We start from the raw sequence: 17,907 nt of genomic DNA on the forward strand, positions 1-17,907 counted from the left end.
TACAATTTGGTACGCTGCCGCATATGGTACGTGTTTTTCTGTAAAGTTGGTATGTGAGACCACTGGGTCACCTTCAGAGTGCGTCACAGGAACGAGGAGGCGTTCGAAGTCGCTGTACACTAGAAATGGGCATCGCTTCAGGTGATGAGCGAGCTTCATGAATTTGTTTTCCCCAGTACACATAATAATATGTACCGGATCATTGGAAGCACAATCCACTAGATGCGCCGCTAATAACTTGTCTGAGGAGAAATAATTCAGGCACCTTAAGCAAATACACTTTTTTATGTTCTTTTTCGACAAATGGCTGTAAAAGAGTCGGGACATATCTTTGATCCAAACATAGTGATAAATATGATCGTCAGAGAAGAGCAGCATGTTTACATTCAACTCTCACTGGCAAGTTTTGAGAAGTGGAGGTGGCCGACGAAAATTTGCTTGTCTTGCTCATCTGACTGTCTTTTCTTCTCACGGCCATAAACAAGAGCTGATATTGTGGTATTCTGTGCATCAAATTTAGGTATGACCAGGATGTTTACGGAGAACTCGATGCCATCAAAGTTACAGCACCCACGAATTTGGTCACCTACATGGTATGTTCTGGGAAGGTCGGGATGATCTCTATACTTGTAATTTCTCTTGTAAACCATGACTGACCGTGCAAAACAAGCCTGATCCTATTTTCGACCTTAATGCATACCTGCTTTTTAGTTATATCTTTAGTGAACTTGATATAGCTAGACCCTCCATTTACTGGATCATAGACATGTGTATGGCTGTTCAGGTGTAGTATTCCACTGAGTGCTTTAGCTGACCCTCTGACTTCCATCTCGGAAAACCAGACCAGTATAGCTTTTCAACGTGACAGAAGAGGCAATGACCGTGAAGTCATTCACCTCCAGTAAACTGACGTGAATAAATACGCGAGACGCAGTGGGCCCGAGAGACGAGAGAAGAGAAGTGAAGAAGAGTAGCAGTAGTTTTCAGTCTGTTTCGGTGCTGAAGACCATCATGCAAGAAGAGACTACATCATGCACAGACGCACCAAGTCCGCCGCTGTAATGGAATAGCAAGCAGCAGCCTCGGCGACAGAAGTTAAAAGGTATTTGAAGACTGATTTTTACATACCCGGGTGACTCGTGAGGACGGGAAGGAGACGGCCTCACATCAGCAGTCACCTGTGAGCTGGGATGAAGATCTGACAGCCGAAGACTGGCAAGTGGAAGTCCGTTGTTCGAGTCCGGGACACTGGCCTTCCCCCGCCGCGCCGCTCCGCTGGCCAACGCACAACACACGGGCCGCTTAGAGAAGAGAAACACTGGGACGCCACATCCAAGGTATCACCATCCGATGCGCGACTTCGCTCGCAGTAATTAAACGGGCCACCTCGCGCTGCGCGTCCCCAGTCAACTGGGCGAGACGGCGACACGAGATACACACTGCCACGCGTAATCAGACGCCGCCGCTGCCGCAGCAGAAGGCTTCGCAAACGACACAGCTGCCGCTCTCCGAGCCAGAACATGATTAAGGAAACAGTTGTACGAAACTTGCAATAAAAGTTATCTTATGTAAAAATGCTGTTTCATTCTACCTCATACCCGAGCCAAGGGAGAACCCCCCTGCCCACATGTTGTTAAGAGAGAAAAATTAATTTATTTAGTATTTTCACCTTGGCATAATGCTTTAGAATCAAATGCCCTTTGTAGTAATGCTCATCCTGACAACTGACTAGCATCAAAAGAGAAAATCCAGTTACATTTAGTGACAGAACTGTTACAGTAATCTTACAAGTGTGGCGCTCGGGCATCTCATTATTTGCTGAAGTCTGTTGCTGTATCTGCTGATGAAAAGCCTCCAGCTGCCTGTCCAACAAATCGAGCTATCCCTCAGAAAGTGAGTCCTTTTCCTTCCATTCTCCTCAGACCGCCATCTTGGATTATGAAATGGGAGGGAAGACAGCGCCCTCTGATGGTGATACTGTGTACCAGGTCCGTTGGACTCTACCTCATGGTGAACACACTGGATGGAGCTACTACCTATGACAACTCTGTTTAAATAAACAATGCACAAAAGATAAAAACATTCATCCATCCTGTCCCGGCCAATTCAAAGGATCAGGTGATGGTTGGATGATTTAGGTTAGTGGAGGTAGCCCAATTTACCTTTTTCCTACCATTTTTCTCGCCAAACCTTCCAGCCATTTTCTTGGGGAGGGGAGGCGAAGGCGGGAGGGGAGTGCGTTAGGTTAGTGGAGACTGTCCAGTTGACCTATTTTCCCCCTACATTCTGAGCTTCTCACCATGACATCATTGCGAAGTTGCCACACCTATCGCCGCCTTCTTGTATCCGCCACCTTGAATAAATCTGGTAATCATGCAACGTGAGGTGGCGCCCCCATGCCCTACTAATCAGAAGAATGTTGACCATTATGTGGACTGGTAAGTTATGAAGACTTTCTCCACATAATGCTAATATCAATACGCACGACGATTCCATTATAAGAAAGGTGTATGTTTGCAGAAAGATGCACATTGCAAGTATTATTATAAACAGTTGTTTGACTAATTTTGCTAGGCCTGACTATCAATTCGTTGTGTGAAAACCGAAACTCAACGAACAGCAGCTCTTTCCATTTCCGCTATATCTGCGGTTCAAATTCCAGGTAATTCACTCTGTACAGACCTGTGTAAAGGTACTGTCACGTGTTTTTCTACCACAATGACATTTTCATAGACAATGGACATGAGTGTTCTCTCTTTCTCGTATCATAATTTTTACGTTATTTTTCCACTGAATCGAGGGACTGATAACAAAGTAGTTTAGTCTTTTTAAGCATATAATCATTAAGCGTAGCCAATTGATGACAAACAGATGCCACAACGCGTCCGCTACGATGTGGACCAATTGCAAACTGCGCCCGTCAGGAGAGGGCTCGGCTACGGACCAAACAGGTCCCCGAGTGAGGTGCCGGCTGCGCGGGGCGCAGGTGCGCGTCCTGGGGGAGGCGTGTCCCGCTAATCGCATTACGGCGCGCAGGGCGTGTGACACCACAGCACACGGCGGCGCCAAACACGCGCCCCTCACAGCGGGCCGCCTGCACGCTGTTTGCCTGTAACTCGATTTCCGCCTGGGATACGCGACGGCACCCAGCGCGCCCGTGCGGCGTGTAGGTGCCAAATCAGTCACCCCCCTCGCTCAGCTCTCAGTGGCCCCTGGCGACAACATCGACTCACATTGCCAGGGCAGAGAGAGAGAGAGAGAGAGAGAGAGAGAGAGAGAGGTAAACTCTGACAGATTTATACACCACCACTGCCAACAAACTAAGCTGCAAATACGAGTCCTACGACAGCGAACTCGATTAGAGTTGTGATTTGGAACCGTGTGACGACTTCCACGCTCGTGCCTTGTGAGAAAACGTATCGGCCCACATTCCAGCCAAACCCGTCCATTCTCAATACATCCATTCACGTGCTCTGCTCTTCTGTCAATAATCTCATCGCTATAATACCGATTGAAATCCCTGGACCAGCAGGACAGAGCGGTTATAATTGTGAAAACAGGCCAAATTAAATTACTGTCAGTTGCACTCAACATGTAAACGTTATGTGTTAAAACACACAATCACACAAGCAAGAAGAAAAACCCTCAAGGGTTTAACGAAAGATCTCCTCTGATTTAATTTAGATCGGCTGGAGGCCATGTCGAAAACCCAAGGCACTAGGCCTAGGCAAGGAATTGAGTACAGGAGTTCTTCTGGAGGTTTCACTTCTTTAGAAAAAAAAATTATCTTCAATATAAATAGGCTTAACGCCTTAGCATAAATCTTTCTCACAGAGCTCGGCTGAAGGCCACACATTAAATAAGAACAGTGTTATGGCTTAAGGCCGAGGAAAACATTTTCAATGTTTAATGTAAATAGGCTGAAAACTTGGCTGAAGGCCGCATATCAACAAAACAATTTAACGGCTTAAGGTCTACGAAGAAGAGCTTTCAGTTTGAAAAGGCTAAAGGCCTTATGTTAAAATATCTCATGTAAAACTCGTTTGAAGGCCTCATACTAAGGAAAAACCATCTTATGACTTAAGGGCAACACAAGGATTTTGAATTTTTAATTTAAGAGAGATTAAAACACAGCTGACGGCACACACACCATGCAGAAAACAATTTTACAGCCGAAGGCCTAAGGGAAGAACATGTAAATTTCAACTAAAATAAGCTACAGGCAATATCCTAAAATGCTTCACATAAAACTCGGCTGAAGACCACATACGAAACCCAAACAATCTCAGGCAAAGAAATTTCCTATTTTTAATTTCAGCTGGAAAACTCGGCTGAAGCCCACTTACAAACCACAAAATATTTCTTAGAGCTTAAGGCCTAGACAAAATTTGTCAACTTTTGATTTGAAAAGGCTGAAAATTCGGCTGAAGGCAACATACCAACTTGAAAAAAAATTTATGGCTTAAGGCCTAAGAAGAAAAGCTTCGCAATTTTAATAAGCTAAATCACGGCTGATGGCCACACAGAGTACTTAAGGGTAAAAAGGAAATCACTGTGTAAAACACAAGGAGCGGCGCTCAAAAGGTTCCACGGATCGGCCTGGGAAGGTAACACTAACGCACGTTTAAGTGAGACAGGCAGCTAGACCGTCAAGCTCTTATTAAGAGCCGGCCATTGTGGCCAAGTGGTTCTAGGAGCTTCAGTTTGGAACCGCGCGACCGCTACGGTCGCAAGTTCGAATCCTGCCTAGAGCATGGATGTGTGTGATGTCCATAGGTTAGTTACGATTAAGTAGTTCTAAGGGACTGATGACCTCAGATGAGTCCCATAGTGCTCAGAGCCATTTGAACCAATCTTAATCGGAAAGCAACCCAACCGAAAGCCAGCCGACGAACAAACCCACGACATCAGTTCTGCTCCACCTGACCAGGAAAACGACAACAAGATGTCAATAGCACAACGTTCTTGATACTGGTGCCAGCCAAGTCAGAATAAACGTCCAAAACTACCAACAACACCTCAGCTGCCGAACTACACGCCGTGCTGGACAGCATCAGCATGACGAAGAAAATACACTGCTGAAAACTACGTCAATGACCAGGGCAGGTAACCAGAACGTCAACGGTCACAAGGCAGAACATACTGCTGCTACATTTCATTAATGATGGAATGAATTAAGTTGAATACCACACAGCTGACTTCAATGCACACACATACTGTTGCTCACGGGAACCTCCCAGAAAGCAACCACCAGGATCAAACGAAGAAATGTGACAGCAGTTGAGGCTTGATAGTAGGTTAAGTGAGCACTCAACGTCAAGGATAGGTGGGCGACGAACTTCGTAACCCTTGCAAGAAGCGAGAACTCCAACCGCCCGTGCACGCCCCCAGCGGCTCCGGCCTCACCACGTGCCACGGAGATTTCCTCGCCGCTCTGTCCCAACCGACCGACTGCCACACCCTCGGAAACGGTCAAAAGACCAAATACACGTCGCCCGCTGAGACGACCGACCGTACAACCAACCAACGGTCGTTCCCTCTCCAGTCTCCCTCCTTCGGGCAATGCATGTGTGTCCCCAGAGGTCAGCAAGTACTGTATGTCAGCATCTCACTAGCGCTCCGTGCCGGACTGCACTCCTGCTCAGTCTCCAACTGTTTTCCAGACACACGACGAACCGGAAATACTATCAGTCGCCCCAGAGATGGCACGACTGTGCACTTATCGATAAGCGCTGCTGCTGTCACTGACAGGCAAGTAAGACAGAAGTTAGCGGTGCCAGTAAATTGAATAAGGAAACGAGACGGCAGTATCGTAAAAGAAGATGACAAACAATAAATTGCATGAACACGAGCCGCGCACGGCTCACTGACGTCGGGTATTCTTACAAGGGGAACTCCCAATCGCACGCCCTCAGAATTAGTGATAAAATGACCCAGTGGTTTGAATGTGAAAAACTGAACACGGATCAAATATGAAAACAAGAAGATGCGTACTGAACTGGAAGCAGAAGTAAAATAGAAACAGTAAACCCCCTGAGTTCAAGATGTTCAGTAACTAATGCATTTGAATAATAAGGCCATCGTCGTTATGTGGACGTTTTGCTGATTGCGAAGGAGAAGGTCTGGGTTCAAATCTCCCTCTTGCCCTTTTTTTCACAAAATTGTGAACTGTCTGTCCGATCAATGACGTGTCAGTTCGCTGTATTCAGATTTGTGTCTGTGTCGTGGTGCAAAATTTGTCTGCAAGACAAAGTATCCCATGCTATGACTTGTGCTTTTCGTTTTGGAAATTTTGACTCTTGGATACACACCCATTTATTGACGTTTCCATTTTTGTAACATGTCTATGTGGCAACCTGCCTGCTCCCACTTTTCATCACATTTACTTACGACCGTAATATGGCTCTAAGCACTATGGGACTTAATATCTGAGGTCATCAGTCCCCTACACACAGAACTACTTAAACCTAACCAGTCGAAGGACATCACACACATCCATGCCCGAGGCAGGATTCGAACCTGCGACCGTAGCAGCAGCGCGGTTCCGAACTGAAGCGACTAGAACCGCTCGGCCACGCGACCGTAAAATACTCTTACCATATAAATCATGTTCTACAAGTTACGAATAGCATGACAATTACCGAGACTACAAAAGGAGAACAGACACGTGAATGGTCGGACAGACAGTTCATAGGTTCGTCAAAAGAAAAAAAAAAAGGAAAGAAAGAGAGGTATGAGGAACATTTGAACCCGGGTCTCTCGCTCTGCAGACCAACACTGTAACAACACAACCCCAACGCGGTGGCTCTAGCAATATCTTCGATGTTGCATGTCTTGAGCTCGGACCGTTCACTGCTTCTGTTTTGCTTCTGTTTCAAAGTTCAGAACATCTTCATCTGGTTTCATGCTTGATCTTTCAGTTTTCAATGGGCTATTCACCGGGCCAATTTAGCACTAAATCTGAGAGGTGTGCGATGGGGAGTTTCCATAGTTAGTAAGGAGTATTGACCACAGCGTCATGTTACAACCAAATACTTTGAAGCGCTAATTGTATGGGTACTGTATATTTTTGAAATGGTATCACGTTTTATAATCAAGGTCGACAAAGCCGTATTGAGTGGCTTATGAAAACTGCTATCGGAATTGTATTTACATCACATACAACTAAATAGATCCATAGAAAAGCACACACGTATACGTAATCATTTCGTGTACAAAAAAAATTATATTGGAAATTCTGAAAACGAGGTTCTATCGAAATTACTGAATAGTTAGTATGATACAGTGAAATGAATACTGAATATTAAACACATAGTGCTTGCCACGTGGGATAGCCACACGATTTGAGGCATCCTGTTAATGTTCACGCGGCTCCCCTCGGGTCTGAGTGTGTGTGTGTGTGTGTGTGTGTGTGTGTGTGTGTGTGTGTGTGTGTTTGTTTGCGTGTGTTCTTCATGGCGTAAGTTAGTTTAAGTAGTGTATAAGCCTAGGAACCGATGACCTCAGAAGTTTTGTCCTATAGGAACTTACCACGTATTTCAAAAAACATTATCATACTAAACCGTTTCAAGAAGCGAAAATATAGCCCTTCAAAAACGAATTACACCTCCAAAAGCATTAACAGTCAAATAACGCTACCTAATATTATCATAATCATTTCAAAGTAAGAGAGTGCTTTCAATTGTTGTTTCAATATTTCACCAGATATATAATTACATCATGAGGTGAAACCCCTGCTTGGTCCCACGACCAAACACTTGAGTAGGAGGCTCAGGTTTATCCATTTTGCGATACTTCAACGTCATCTTATTGCACTACCCAAGTTTGTGACCACTCATCACTTACGGTTATGCAGAACTTTCGATCATATGTGATTTATAGCGCTCTTAGAAATGTGACCCCGCTCAACTTCGTATATAGTAAAGTGTAACATCATGTAACAACTAAATGCAGCAAGTGATTCACTTTATTGCATGTATTACATATCGGAAATCAGCTCCACTAAAATTCATAAGTGCTTTACGGCTCCTAGACATGAACTGAAAGTAACAACCACTGAAAGGTTAAAGAGAGGAGAAAAATCCCAACAACACTAATACTACAACATACTCCAAAAAATGTTCAGATGAGTGTGAATTACCGGCCGCGGTGGTCTAGCGGTTCAGGCACTCAGTCCGGAACTGCACGACTGCTACGGTCGCAGGTTCGAATCCTGCCTCGGGCATGGATGTGTGTGATGGTTAGGTTAAGTTAGTGTTATTTAACGTCCCGTCGACAACGAGGTCATTAGAGACGGAGCGCAAGCTCGGGTTAGGGAAGGATGGGGAAGGAAATCGGCCGTGCCCTTTCAAAGGAACCATCCCGGCATTTGCCTGAAACGATTTAGGGAAATCACGGAAAACCTAAATCAGGATGGCTGGAGACGGGATTGAACCGTCGTCCTCCAGAATGCGAGTCCAGTGTGCTAACCACTGCGCCACCTCGCTCGGTGATGTGTGTGATGTCCTTAGGTTAGTTAGTTTTAAGTAGTTCTAAGTTCTAGGGGACTGATGACCACAGATGTTAAGCCCCATAGTGCTCAGAGCCATTTGAACCATTTTTTTGTGTGTGAATTCCTAAGGGACCATACCGCTGAGATCAACGGTCCCTAGACTTACACACTACATACACTAACTTATGCTAAGAACAACATACACACCCACGGCCAAGGGACAGGACTCGAACCCCCGGCGGGAGGGGCCGCGCAGTCCGTGACATGGCACATCTAACCGCGCGGCCACTCCGATCGGCACAACATACTCCATGTCCAACTGGGTACCCCAGACACTGCCCTACCTAACGACCCCCAGACAAATATAATTGGGAAAGCCACTGAAGCCCGAACAGTTAAACCAACTTAGTGATAAAACAATTAATACGGTCATCAACGTCTACCGACATATTAGAAAAAATTGATGAACCAAGCCCAGTCAACGCCAGATGCCCTGCAATACAACAACACCCTATTACTATTTACTAATATGTAGTTAAAGGAAATAATTTTCACTAAAAGCAAGCCCCTTTAACTGTTATGCTTCTGCAGGAATCAAACCTGCATCCCATACACATTATTAAGAGACATGGACTTGTAAGTAAAATGACAACGACGTATCATCAGCACATCAGTCTTTCTACGTGCCAACCAAGGCAATTGGTTGAAATGGCTCTGACCACTATGGTACTTATCTTCTGAAGTCATCAGTCCCCTAGAACTTAGAACTACTTAAACCTAAGTATCCGAAGGACATCACACACATCCATGCTCGAGGCAGGATTCGAACCTGCGGCCGTAGCGGCCGTGCGGTTCCAGACTGTAGCGCCTGGAACCACTCGGCCAATCCAGCCGGCCCAAGGTAATTGGCGCAGCACTTAAAACCACAATAATATTTAAAGAATAACTATAGTAACACTGGTTACAGCTTAACAAACATCATATATATGCCCCTCAAGCAAAAGTACGCAAGCACAAGAATATCTCACCAAGAGTGATACATTCTTAGTCCTTGTTCGTATTCCTGTAACACCAGAGGAAAAACAAAACATCGACGATCGGAAGCTAATCGAAGCAATAAACGATGTCTGACTACACAATTCTTCAATGGACATCAACCAAAGAAAAAAATAAATAAAAATAAAAATAAAACATTCGTAACCACTCCGAAAGACAACAACGCTTCGATGCACACCCTAGCGCAAAGGCTATGTCCGGCTTGGCCGCTCGGTGAGCTCCAGCCATCATTTCCCCCGGCAGGTGTAGTCAGCATAATGGATAAAGTAGTTATAAAAACTCTGAAATCAATAACAATCAATTATTTGCAATATTGAAATAATTTAAGAAAATCCGGAAGCTGCACATTAGGAAGTTTTTGCCACACATGTGCGTTGCCAGAGTATGCGTTATCGAAGGGATATTGCATTTTTAGTGGCGCACTGGCATTCCTCCACCTCACCCCCCCCCCCCCTCACTATCTCTCTCTCTCTCTCTCTCTCTCTCTCTCTCTCTCTCGGACATCCTCCAGTAATACTATATGGCATTACATAAATTCAGTTATCTTCTCAATATAATGTAACTTTGTTTTACGGCGACCCACATTTCTTCGCAGATCACGGCGACCGCACATTGCCATTCAGAGACAATGACAGCTATTGACTGACAATTTCCTCGCTCAACAACAAACAACTTCTTTGCGGTATTTCATGCAGGTCTCACAGAAATGTCAACAGCATTTTCTTATATACTGAGGTGCTTCAACGTACACTACTAGCCATTAAAATTGCTACACCAAGAAGAAATGCAGATGATAAACGGATATTCATTGGACAAATATATTATACTAGAACCGACATGTGATAACATTTCCACGCAATTTGGGTGCATAGATCCTGAGAAATCAGCACCCAGAACAACCACCTCCGGCCGTAATAACGACCTTCATACGCCTGGGCATTGAGTCAAACAGAGCTTGGATGGTGTGTACAGGTACAGCTGCCCACGCAACTACAACACGACACCACAGTTCATCAAGAGTAGTGACTCGCGTATTGTGACGAGCCAGTTGCTCGGCCACCGTTGACCAGACGTTTTCTGTTGGTGAGAGATCTGGAGAATGTGCTGGCCAGGACCTGAAAATGCAGTCGTGCATTATCCTGCTGAAATGTAGGATTTCGCAGGGATCGAATGAAGGGTAGAGGCACAGGTCGTACGACACCTGAAATCTAACGTCCACTGTTCAAAGTGCCGTCCACGCGAACAAGAGGTGATCGAGACGTGTAACCAATGGCACCCCATACCATCACGCCGGATGATACGCCAGTATGGCGATGACGAATACACGCTCCCAATGTGCGTTCACCGCGATGGCGCCAAACACGGATACGACCATCATGATGCTGTGCACAGAACCTGGATTAATCCGAAAAATGACGTTTTGCCATTCGTACACCCATGTTCGTCATTGAGTACACCATCGCAGGCGCTCCTGTCTGTGGTGCAGCGTGATGGGTAACGGCAGCCATGGTCTCCGACCTGATAGTCCATGCCGCTGCAAGCGTCGTGGAACTGTTCGTGCAGATGGTTGTTGTCTTACAAAGGTCCCCCTTTGTTGACTCAGGAATCGAGACGTGGCTGCACGATCCGTTACAGCCATACGGATAAGATGCCTGTTATCTCGACTGCTAGTGATACGAGGCCGTTGGGATCCAGCACGATGTTCCGTATCACCCTCCTGAACCCACCGATTCCATATTCTCCTAACAGTCATTGGATATCGACCAACGCGAGCAGCAATGTCGCGATACGATAAATAGCAATCGCGAGAGGCTACAATCCGACCTTTATCAAAGTCGGAAACGTGATGATACGCATTTCTCCTCCTCACACGAGGCATCACAAAAACGTTTCACCAGGCAACGCCGGTCAACTGCTGTTTGTGTATGGGAAATCGGTTGGAAACCTTCCTGATGTCAGCACATTGTAGGTGTCGCCACCGGCGCCAATCTTGTGTGAATGCCCTGAAAAGCTAATCATTTGCATTTCACAGCATCTTCTTCCGGTCGGTTAGATTTCACGTTTGTAGCACGTCATCTTCGTGGTGTAGCAATTTTAATGACCAGTCGTGTAAATCACATAATAAGCTGAGAAAGGAGCAGAAGAAAAATTATTCTTCAGTCAAAATTTCCGTGCTGATGGTCCGTGGGCGATTTAAAAAAGTGCTCCCTACTGCTTCCTACTGCTTCCTAAAGCTTTGTCTCCAGCTGCAGGAGACATCTTCGGAGGTGAAACGGCTACTGCCACTAAAACGTGAGGTGCTCTGTCATTTACGAAAGCCTGCGTTGTATGAAAAGTTATTGTATGTCACCACATCGAACTTAATGTCTCGTTGCGACTGACACATGAGACACATTAGCACACAAACGACAAAATCTTAGGTGCATTAGAAATTTATGAAATGCAATGAAATTTTAGCAATGGTACCAAACGGCCACAATGTACTGTGATACTTCTACAGTACCTGATTATTGCAACTTGGGGGATGGATGACATGCGTGACATGTATTCATTGGACACAATATACGCAATGGTTACCCGGACTAAACAAAGGTAAAACTAATGAAAGGGTTTCCCGATATGAATTGACAAATATGATATTGTATAATTTGTTTGAACTAGCACTGTTCGTTTTTCATTATTCTCAGCAAAAATAAAGAGATAACGTTAACTACAAGTTACTGTTTAGACAGTGAACGATCTTCTCTGAAAGGGCTGTACAAGTGGCCGCTGGAGCATATGGCAGCATGACCACCTCCTATACATGGCCATGACGTCCCAAAGTGAGGCCACTGCGGACTTTGGTGTGAGGTTAGAAGAAACAAAAGGTTTAATATCATTCCTGTTGCTCCAGAAAATCTACTCATGGATGTAATTACACACATAGTATATAATTTTATGTTATCTCTATGCGAAACGCAGCCTTAACGATTTGAGTAACCATTGCATGGTATGTTAGTGTTCCTGGGAATGTGAGCAACTGGGCTTGCTGTGTATCTACCACTGAGGGGTGGAATCATGGAAATTCATGCAGGGCGTAGCCAGTGTGAATATGAGACTCTACAGCACAACCTCAGTGCTCACATTGTCCAAGAAGGGAAGAACGTTACGCAGCTTGGTAGAACTAAAATTGAAGCACGCATTATAACTAGAATTCTTGCACAGGATATATCAGTTGGCGATATATCAGAGCGACAAGTGCCTGTCACTGTGCCCTAATATGGAAACGCTAAATTAAGACAATTTTGTTCCATTAAGTTTCAGGTGTGCAGCCGCAAGAAATCTCCTTCTTCTTCTAATATTTCGGCTGTATATTAGAAGAAGAAGGAGATTTCTTGCGGCTGCACACCCGAAACTAATGGAACAGTCTTTGCGCCGCCTAAACCTGAAGATGCATAACACAATTTTGTTGAACTTGTGTATATTCTCAGCGAATATAGAGAAAAAGCTCAAACACTATTTAGAACATTATTGTGTTTCTAAGACTGTCAATAGAAATAGAAAAATGTCAGAGATGTGGGACACAACCCCTTTATTCCATATCTCGAAAACAAAGGGTGGAGGAGATGACAGGAAGAGATGACATTGAGAGGAAATACCATTTGTTCTTCAACCATAAGGGGGAGGGAGGGGGGAAAGGAAGACGTGAAAAACCATTTAATGGAATAATATGTGTTTAGAGAAAAATAAGCCTTTGCTACAGAACATTGGCTCTCTATTATAGAATAGCAGAGGGGGAGGAGAGAGAGGGGTTAGTGGCATCCCTAGCACCAGAACGCTCTCAGCATATCTGCTGGCTACATCTGTATGTTATATACATTCTAATCCGAGAATTTCGTTCTTGAACTTCCTTTCTTTTGCATCCCTCTTGGTTCTTGTACTTATTGTGTAGATCTTGCTGCGATTTCTTTAGAATTCCTAATACATTATACCTATTTTATTCTGTCAAATGATTTTCCTTGGTTTACAAATCCTAAGAATGTGTCTTGATTTTTCTTAAGACTTGTTTTCATTATTGATTTAAATACCAGAACTGCCCCTCTTGTGCAGTCAAACAGATCGTCATTCAACAGATCATCAATTTCGTTTATTAGTTTATGAAAACTCACCTCCCTATATTCTCCCTTATCTCCGCGTACACAGATTTACTTTATACCCTGCTAACGCGAAACCAAACATTGTGCAACTTCCTCTTGCATGTCGAATTCCAATCGTATTAACAGAGAAACTACAACATTACAAAGTTTTCACATCAACAGCTATACTCTCAAACATACTTATGGAGTGCATCGGTGGGTACTTCGTATACTACACTAACTCACCCACTTCCCTATTCCATTCTTGAATGGTATGCTGGGACCTCTTCATAATTGCCCTTACAAAATGTCGTCTTCAGTGGTAATTATCCCCCTTATGTTTTTATTGTCAGATTTTATTGCACTTTATCCGTTGATATGCGAGTTGAACAGGATTGTTGGTAATCTGCAACACTGCCGCACACACTTCTTAACTGAAACTTGCTGTTGACTTCCCACTTATAGTAATGGTCTTTCGTTACTGTCCATGATTGAAAATTTTGCGATGAGTATCGAAACAAAGTGTACAGCGGGATCAATTGACGTGTGTGCATGACAATAAGATGAGCAGGTTTTGTGACGCGTATAATTTAGTTTTGTAAAGGAAGAGGAATGAGCAAAGGCTTATAGCTTATAAAGATACTACAGTACAAGCAAGTTGTTAGGGCCTGTTTTTCGGCGACACTATTGAATCGATCAGCACAGCCTGACGAGAACGTATGTTCTGGGACAATGGAATAGAACATATTTTCTTGGCGTATGAAAAATGGTACGCTAAGTAAGGTCTCCCAAAGTCTATGAATTGGTTTTTTAATGGGTTATGTAAAGTAAGAAATGCCACGCAGCTCCGTTCTGGAACCGTCGCTTTTCTTTATACAGGGTGTTATAAAAAGGTACGGCCAAACTTCCAGGAAACATTCCTCACACACAAAGAAAGAAAATACGTTATGAGGACATGTTCCCGGAAACGCTTACTTTCCATGTTAGAGCTCATTTTATTACTTCTCTTCAAATCGCAATAATCATGGAATGGAAACACACAGCAAAAGAATGTACCAGCGTGACTTCAAACACTTTGTTACAGGAAATGTTCAAAATGTTCTCCGTTAGCGAGGATACGTGCATCCACCCTCCGTCGCATGGAATCCCTGATGCGCTGATGCAGCCCTGGAGAATGGCGTATTGTATCACAGCCGTCCACAATACGAGCACGAAGAGTCTCTACATTTGGTACCGGGGTTGCGTAGACAAGAGCTTTCAAATGCCCCCATAAATGAAAGTCAAGAGGGTTGAGGTCAGGAGAGCGTGGAGGCCATGGAATTGGTCCGCCTCTACCAATCCATCGGCCACCGAATCTGTTGTTGAGAAGCGTACGAACACTTCGAATGAAATGTGCAGGAGCTCCATCGTGCATGAACCACATGTTGTGTCGTACTTGTAAAGGCACATGTTCTAGCAGCACAGGTAGAGTATCCCGTATGAAATCATGATAACGTGCTCCATTGAGCGTAGGTGGAAGAACAAACTAAAATGAGCTCTAACATGGGAATTAAGCGTTTTCGGAAACATGTCCACCTAACATCTTTTCTTTATTTATGTGTGAGGAATGTTTCCTGAAAGTTTGGCCGTACCTTTTTGTAACGCCCTTTATATGAACAACGGTTACATTAAACATAACACGTGACACAAAAATTATTCCTTGTATAGATGAAACAAGTATTATTATTACATGCCTTTTTGAAACAACAGACACTCTTGACGAACCACGGGTGCACGACATTCTTCGAAATTTATTCACTGACAGTGGATTACTTGACATCAGCTGTTTTACTTATAGCTCTGCTACCCAATAGGGACATAGGGACATATCAAAATTTGTGTCGGACTGGGACTCGAATCCGGATTTCCTGTATATTGCGAGTCGTTTGGTAACTTTGTGGTCGTTCCGAAATAGTTATTTTCCAGAAAAATCGGTCAGACCAAACTGTGGTATGACTTCACAAACTTCATGTAGGTCTTCGTTCAAGTGTCTCGGAATTCTAACCCTGGCATCCATATACGTATATTTCATCAAAGGATTTGTTGATGACAGTGTTGACGTAATCAACAGAAAAAGCAACATTAATTCACCGAAATCTAGACCAAAGACTATGTCTCACTTTGTAAAACTTCCTTAAGCATTGTCCATAATGGTGTGCATTATTCACCACATTTCATTTTCAATAGGTTTAGAGCTGAGCGGAAAAAATTTGGTGACACACCACAAATATGAGGAATGAGGATAATGAATGGGTGACCAAGTATGTAAAGGCAGATGATAATCCAATAGCCTTGGGATAATAGAATGTGGCAGTCGGAGAAGGAGAAGCAGTTTGGTAGCAAGAATCAGGCAGCAGAAAGACTAATTGATTTCAGTAATACATTTCAACTAGTAATAGTGAATACATTGCTCAAGAATCAGAAGAGCAGGAGTAAACTCGCAAAAAGCCCAAAGACAAGGGAACGTATCAGCTTCGTTACAGCATTGTCATACAAAGATTCGGTAATCCGATATTGCATCTTAAGGCGTACTAAGGAGCAGATACAGCTCGGTTCATCCACAAGCGAGACTGTGAAGAAAAAACAGGATACTTCACTACTGCGGAATGATGAGATGCGTTTCAAGTTCTCTAAGGTAGTAGGAACATCGATAATGAATGCGATTGAAAGCAATTTGGTTGAAGACTAATGACCATCTCTAAAAAGGGCATCACAGAAGTTAGACAAAGATAGCTGAAAGTAATGAAACTGCAAAGAAAACTTGGGTAATATATGCAATACCAAAATTGATCTGAAAGGAAAGGAAGAAGAAAAATGTGCAAGGATTGATAGTAATACAGCGGTGTAAGAAGTTTCCGAATGAAAGAAATAGGAACGTCGGGAAACAAAAGGGAAAAATATTGCTGGGAAATTTTGTGAATAAACTGAAACGTAAATGGTCGTTGAAACGACTGATTAAGGTTAAGGAAAAGTCGAGACAAACTTCGGAGAAATTCAAAAGTTGGGCGTCGGCAACAAGAGTACAATGGGATTATTACTGTTAAACGCAGAGGAGGGAGTGGATGGAAGGAAAGAATACAATGAACATATTTACGTGTGCTAGAAAAGAAATTGGAATCGATATAGAACACATAGGTAATCCAGTATTAGTCATTAGACAGAGTAGTGTACTACTTGCGGTCAAACAATGCAAATCGGACAGATGACGCAATTTCTGTAACCAGGGAAGTTGCAACACAACAACCGTTCATGTTGGCATCTAGATTCTATGAGACTGTGATATACTATCAGAATTTCGAAACAACATCATCCATTCAATATCTAAGACAACACGGACAGACAGATGCGAGAATTATCGCACAATGAGCTTAACCTCGCAAGTTGCTAAGAAGAATAGAAAATCATTGAGAAACTGTTAGAGGACGCTCGGCTGGCTTTCGGAAATGTTCTGACGCGATTGATAACGGTGATAGAAGTCTAGAAAAATCAAGACATATTTATATAATTTGTCGATGTAGAAAAGACAGGAACGGAGTATTTCAAACCTGTTCAATTTACACACCAACGAAGCAATGACGGAAGTAAAAAAAAAGCTCTGGAGTGGGGCTGAAATTCACAGTGAAAAGATATCAATGATAATATTCTTTGATAGCAGTGAATGTGAAAGTGAAGAGGGGTTGGAGGACCCGTTGAATAGAATGAAGAGTTTAATGAGTAGAGAATATGGACTGATATTAAGCCGACGAAACACGAAAATAATGAGAACTAGAGAAATGAAAATGGCAAGACACATAAAATCACAGCTGTGAACCACTAAATAGATGAAGTTAAGAAAAGTGAGGTAGCAATCTTAGAAGGAAAATAACGAATGACGGACGAATCAATGGAGACTTAAAAACAGGGAAGTAAGGAATTCGTGACCACAATAAGTTCATTAGTATCAAAGTAGGCTTTTTCTCAGGAAGACATTCCTGAAAATGTACTTGTGAAGCATAGAACAGTATGACAGTAAATCATGGACTGTGGGAAGGCCTAAGAGGAAGAGAAGCGAAGGATGAAGTTGCGACTTATATGCACTTATAAGACACGGAATGAGGAGACCTTCTGCAGTATCAGAGAACAAGGGGACACAGGAGGCACGGACTAGAAGAAAAGACTGTATGACAGGGTATGCATTAAGACAACGGTCAGTAACTACCAAGGTAG

The 17,907-nt window shown here is 43.6% G+C and overlaps 1 protein-coding gene across 1 annotated transcript in view; it reads left to right on the plus strand.

The window, feature by feature from the left end:
- Window positions 1-2,893: 2,893 nt before the first annotated feature.
- LOC124709827 (hemicentin-1-like) overlaps window positions 2,894-17,907 on the plus strand; it is a 432,676-nt gene continuing 417,662 nt past the window's right edge. The window contains exon 1 of the mRNA XM_047240877.1: window positions 2,894-3,103. Coding sequence (XP_047096833.1) covers window positions 2,894-3,103 — 210 coding nt within the window. The remainder of the gene's footprint in view (window positions 3,104-17,907) is intronic.

The sequence above is a fragment of the Schistocerca piceifrons genome, chromosome 1 (genome assembly GCF_021461385.2).
Source record: "Schistocerca piceifrons isolate TAMUIC-IGC-003096 chromosome 1, iqSchPice1.1, whole genome shotgun sequence".
In the NCBI taxonomy this organism is placed as follows: Eukaryota; Metazoa; Arthropoda; class Insecta; order Orthoptera; family Acrididae; genus Schistocerca; species Schistocerca piceifrons.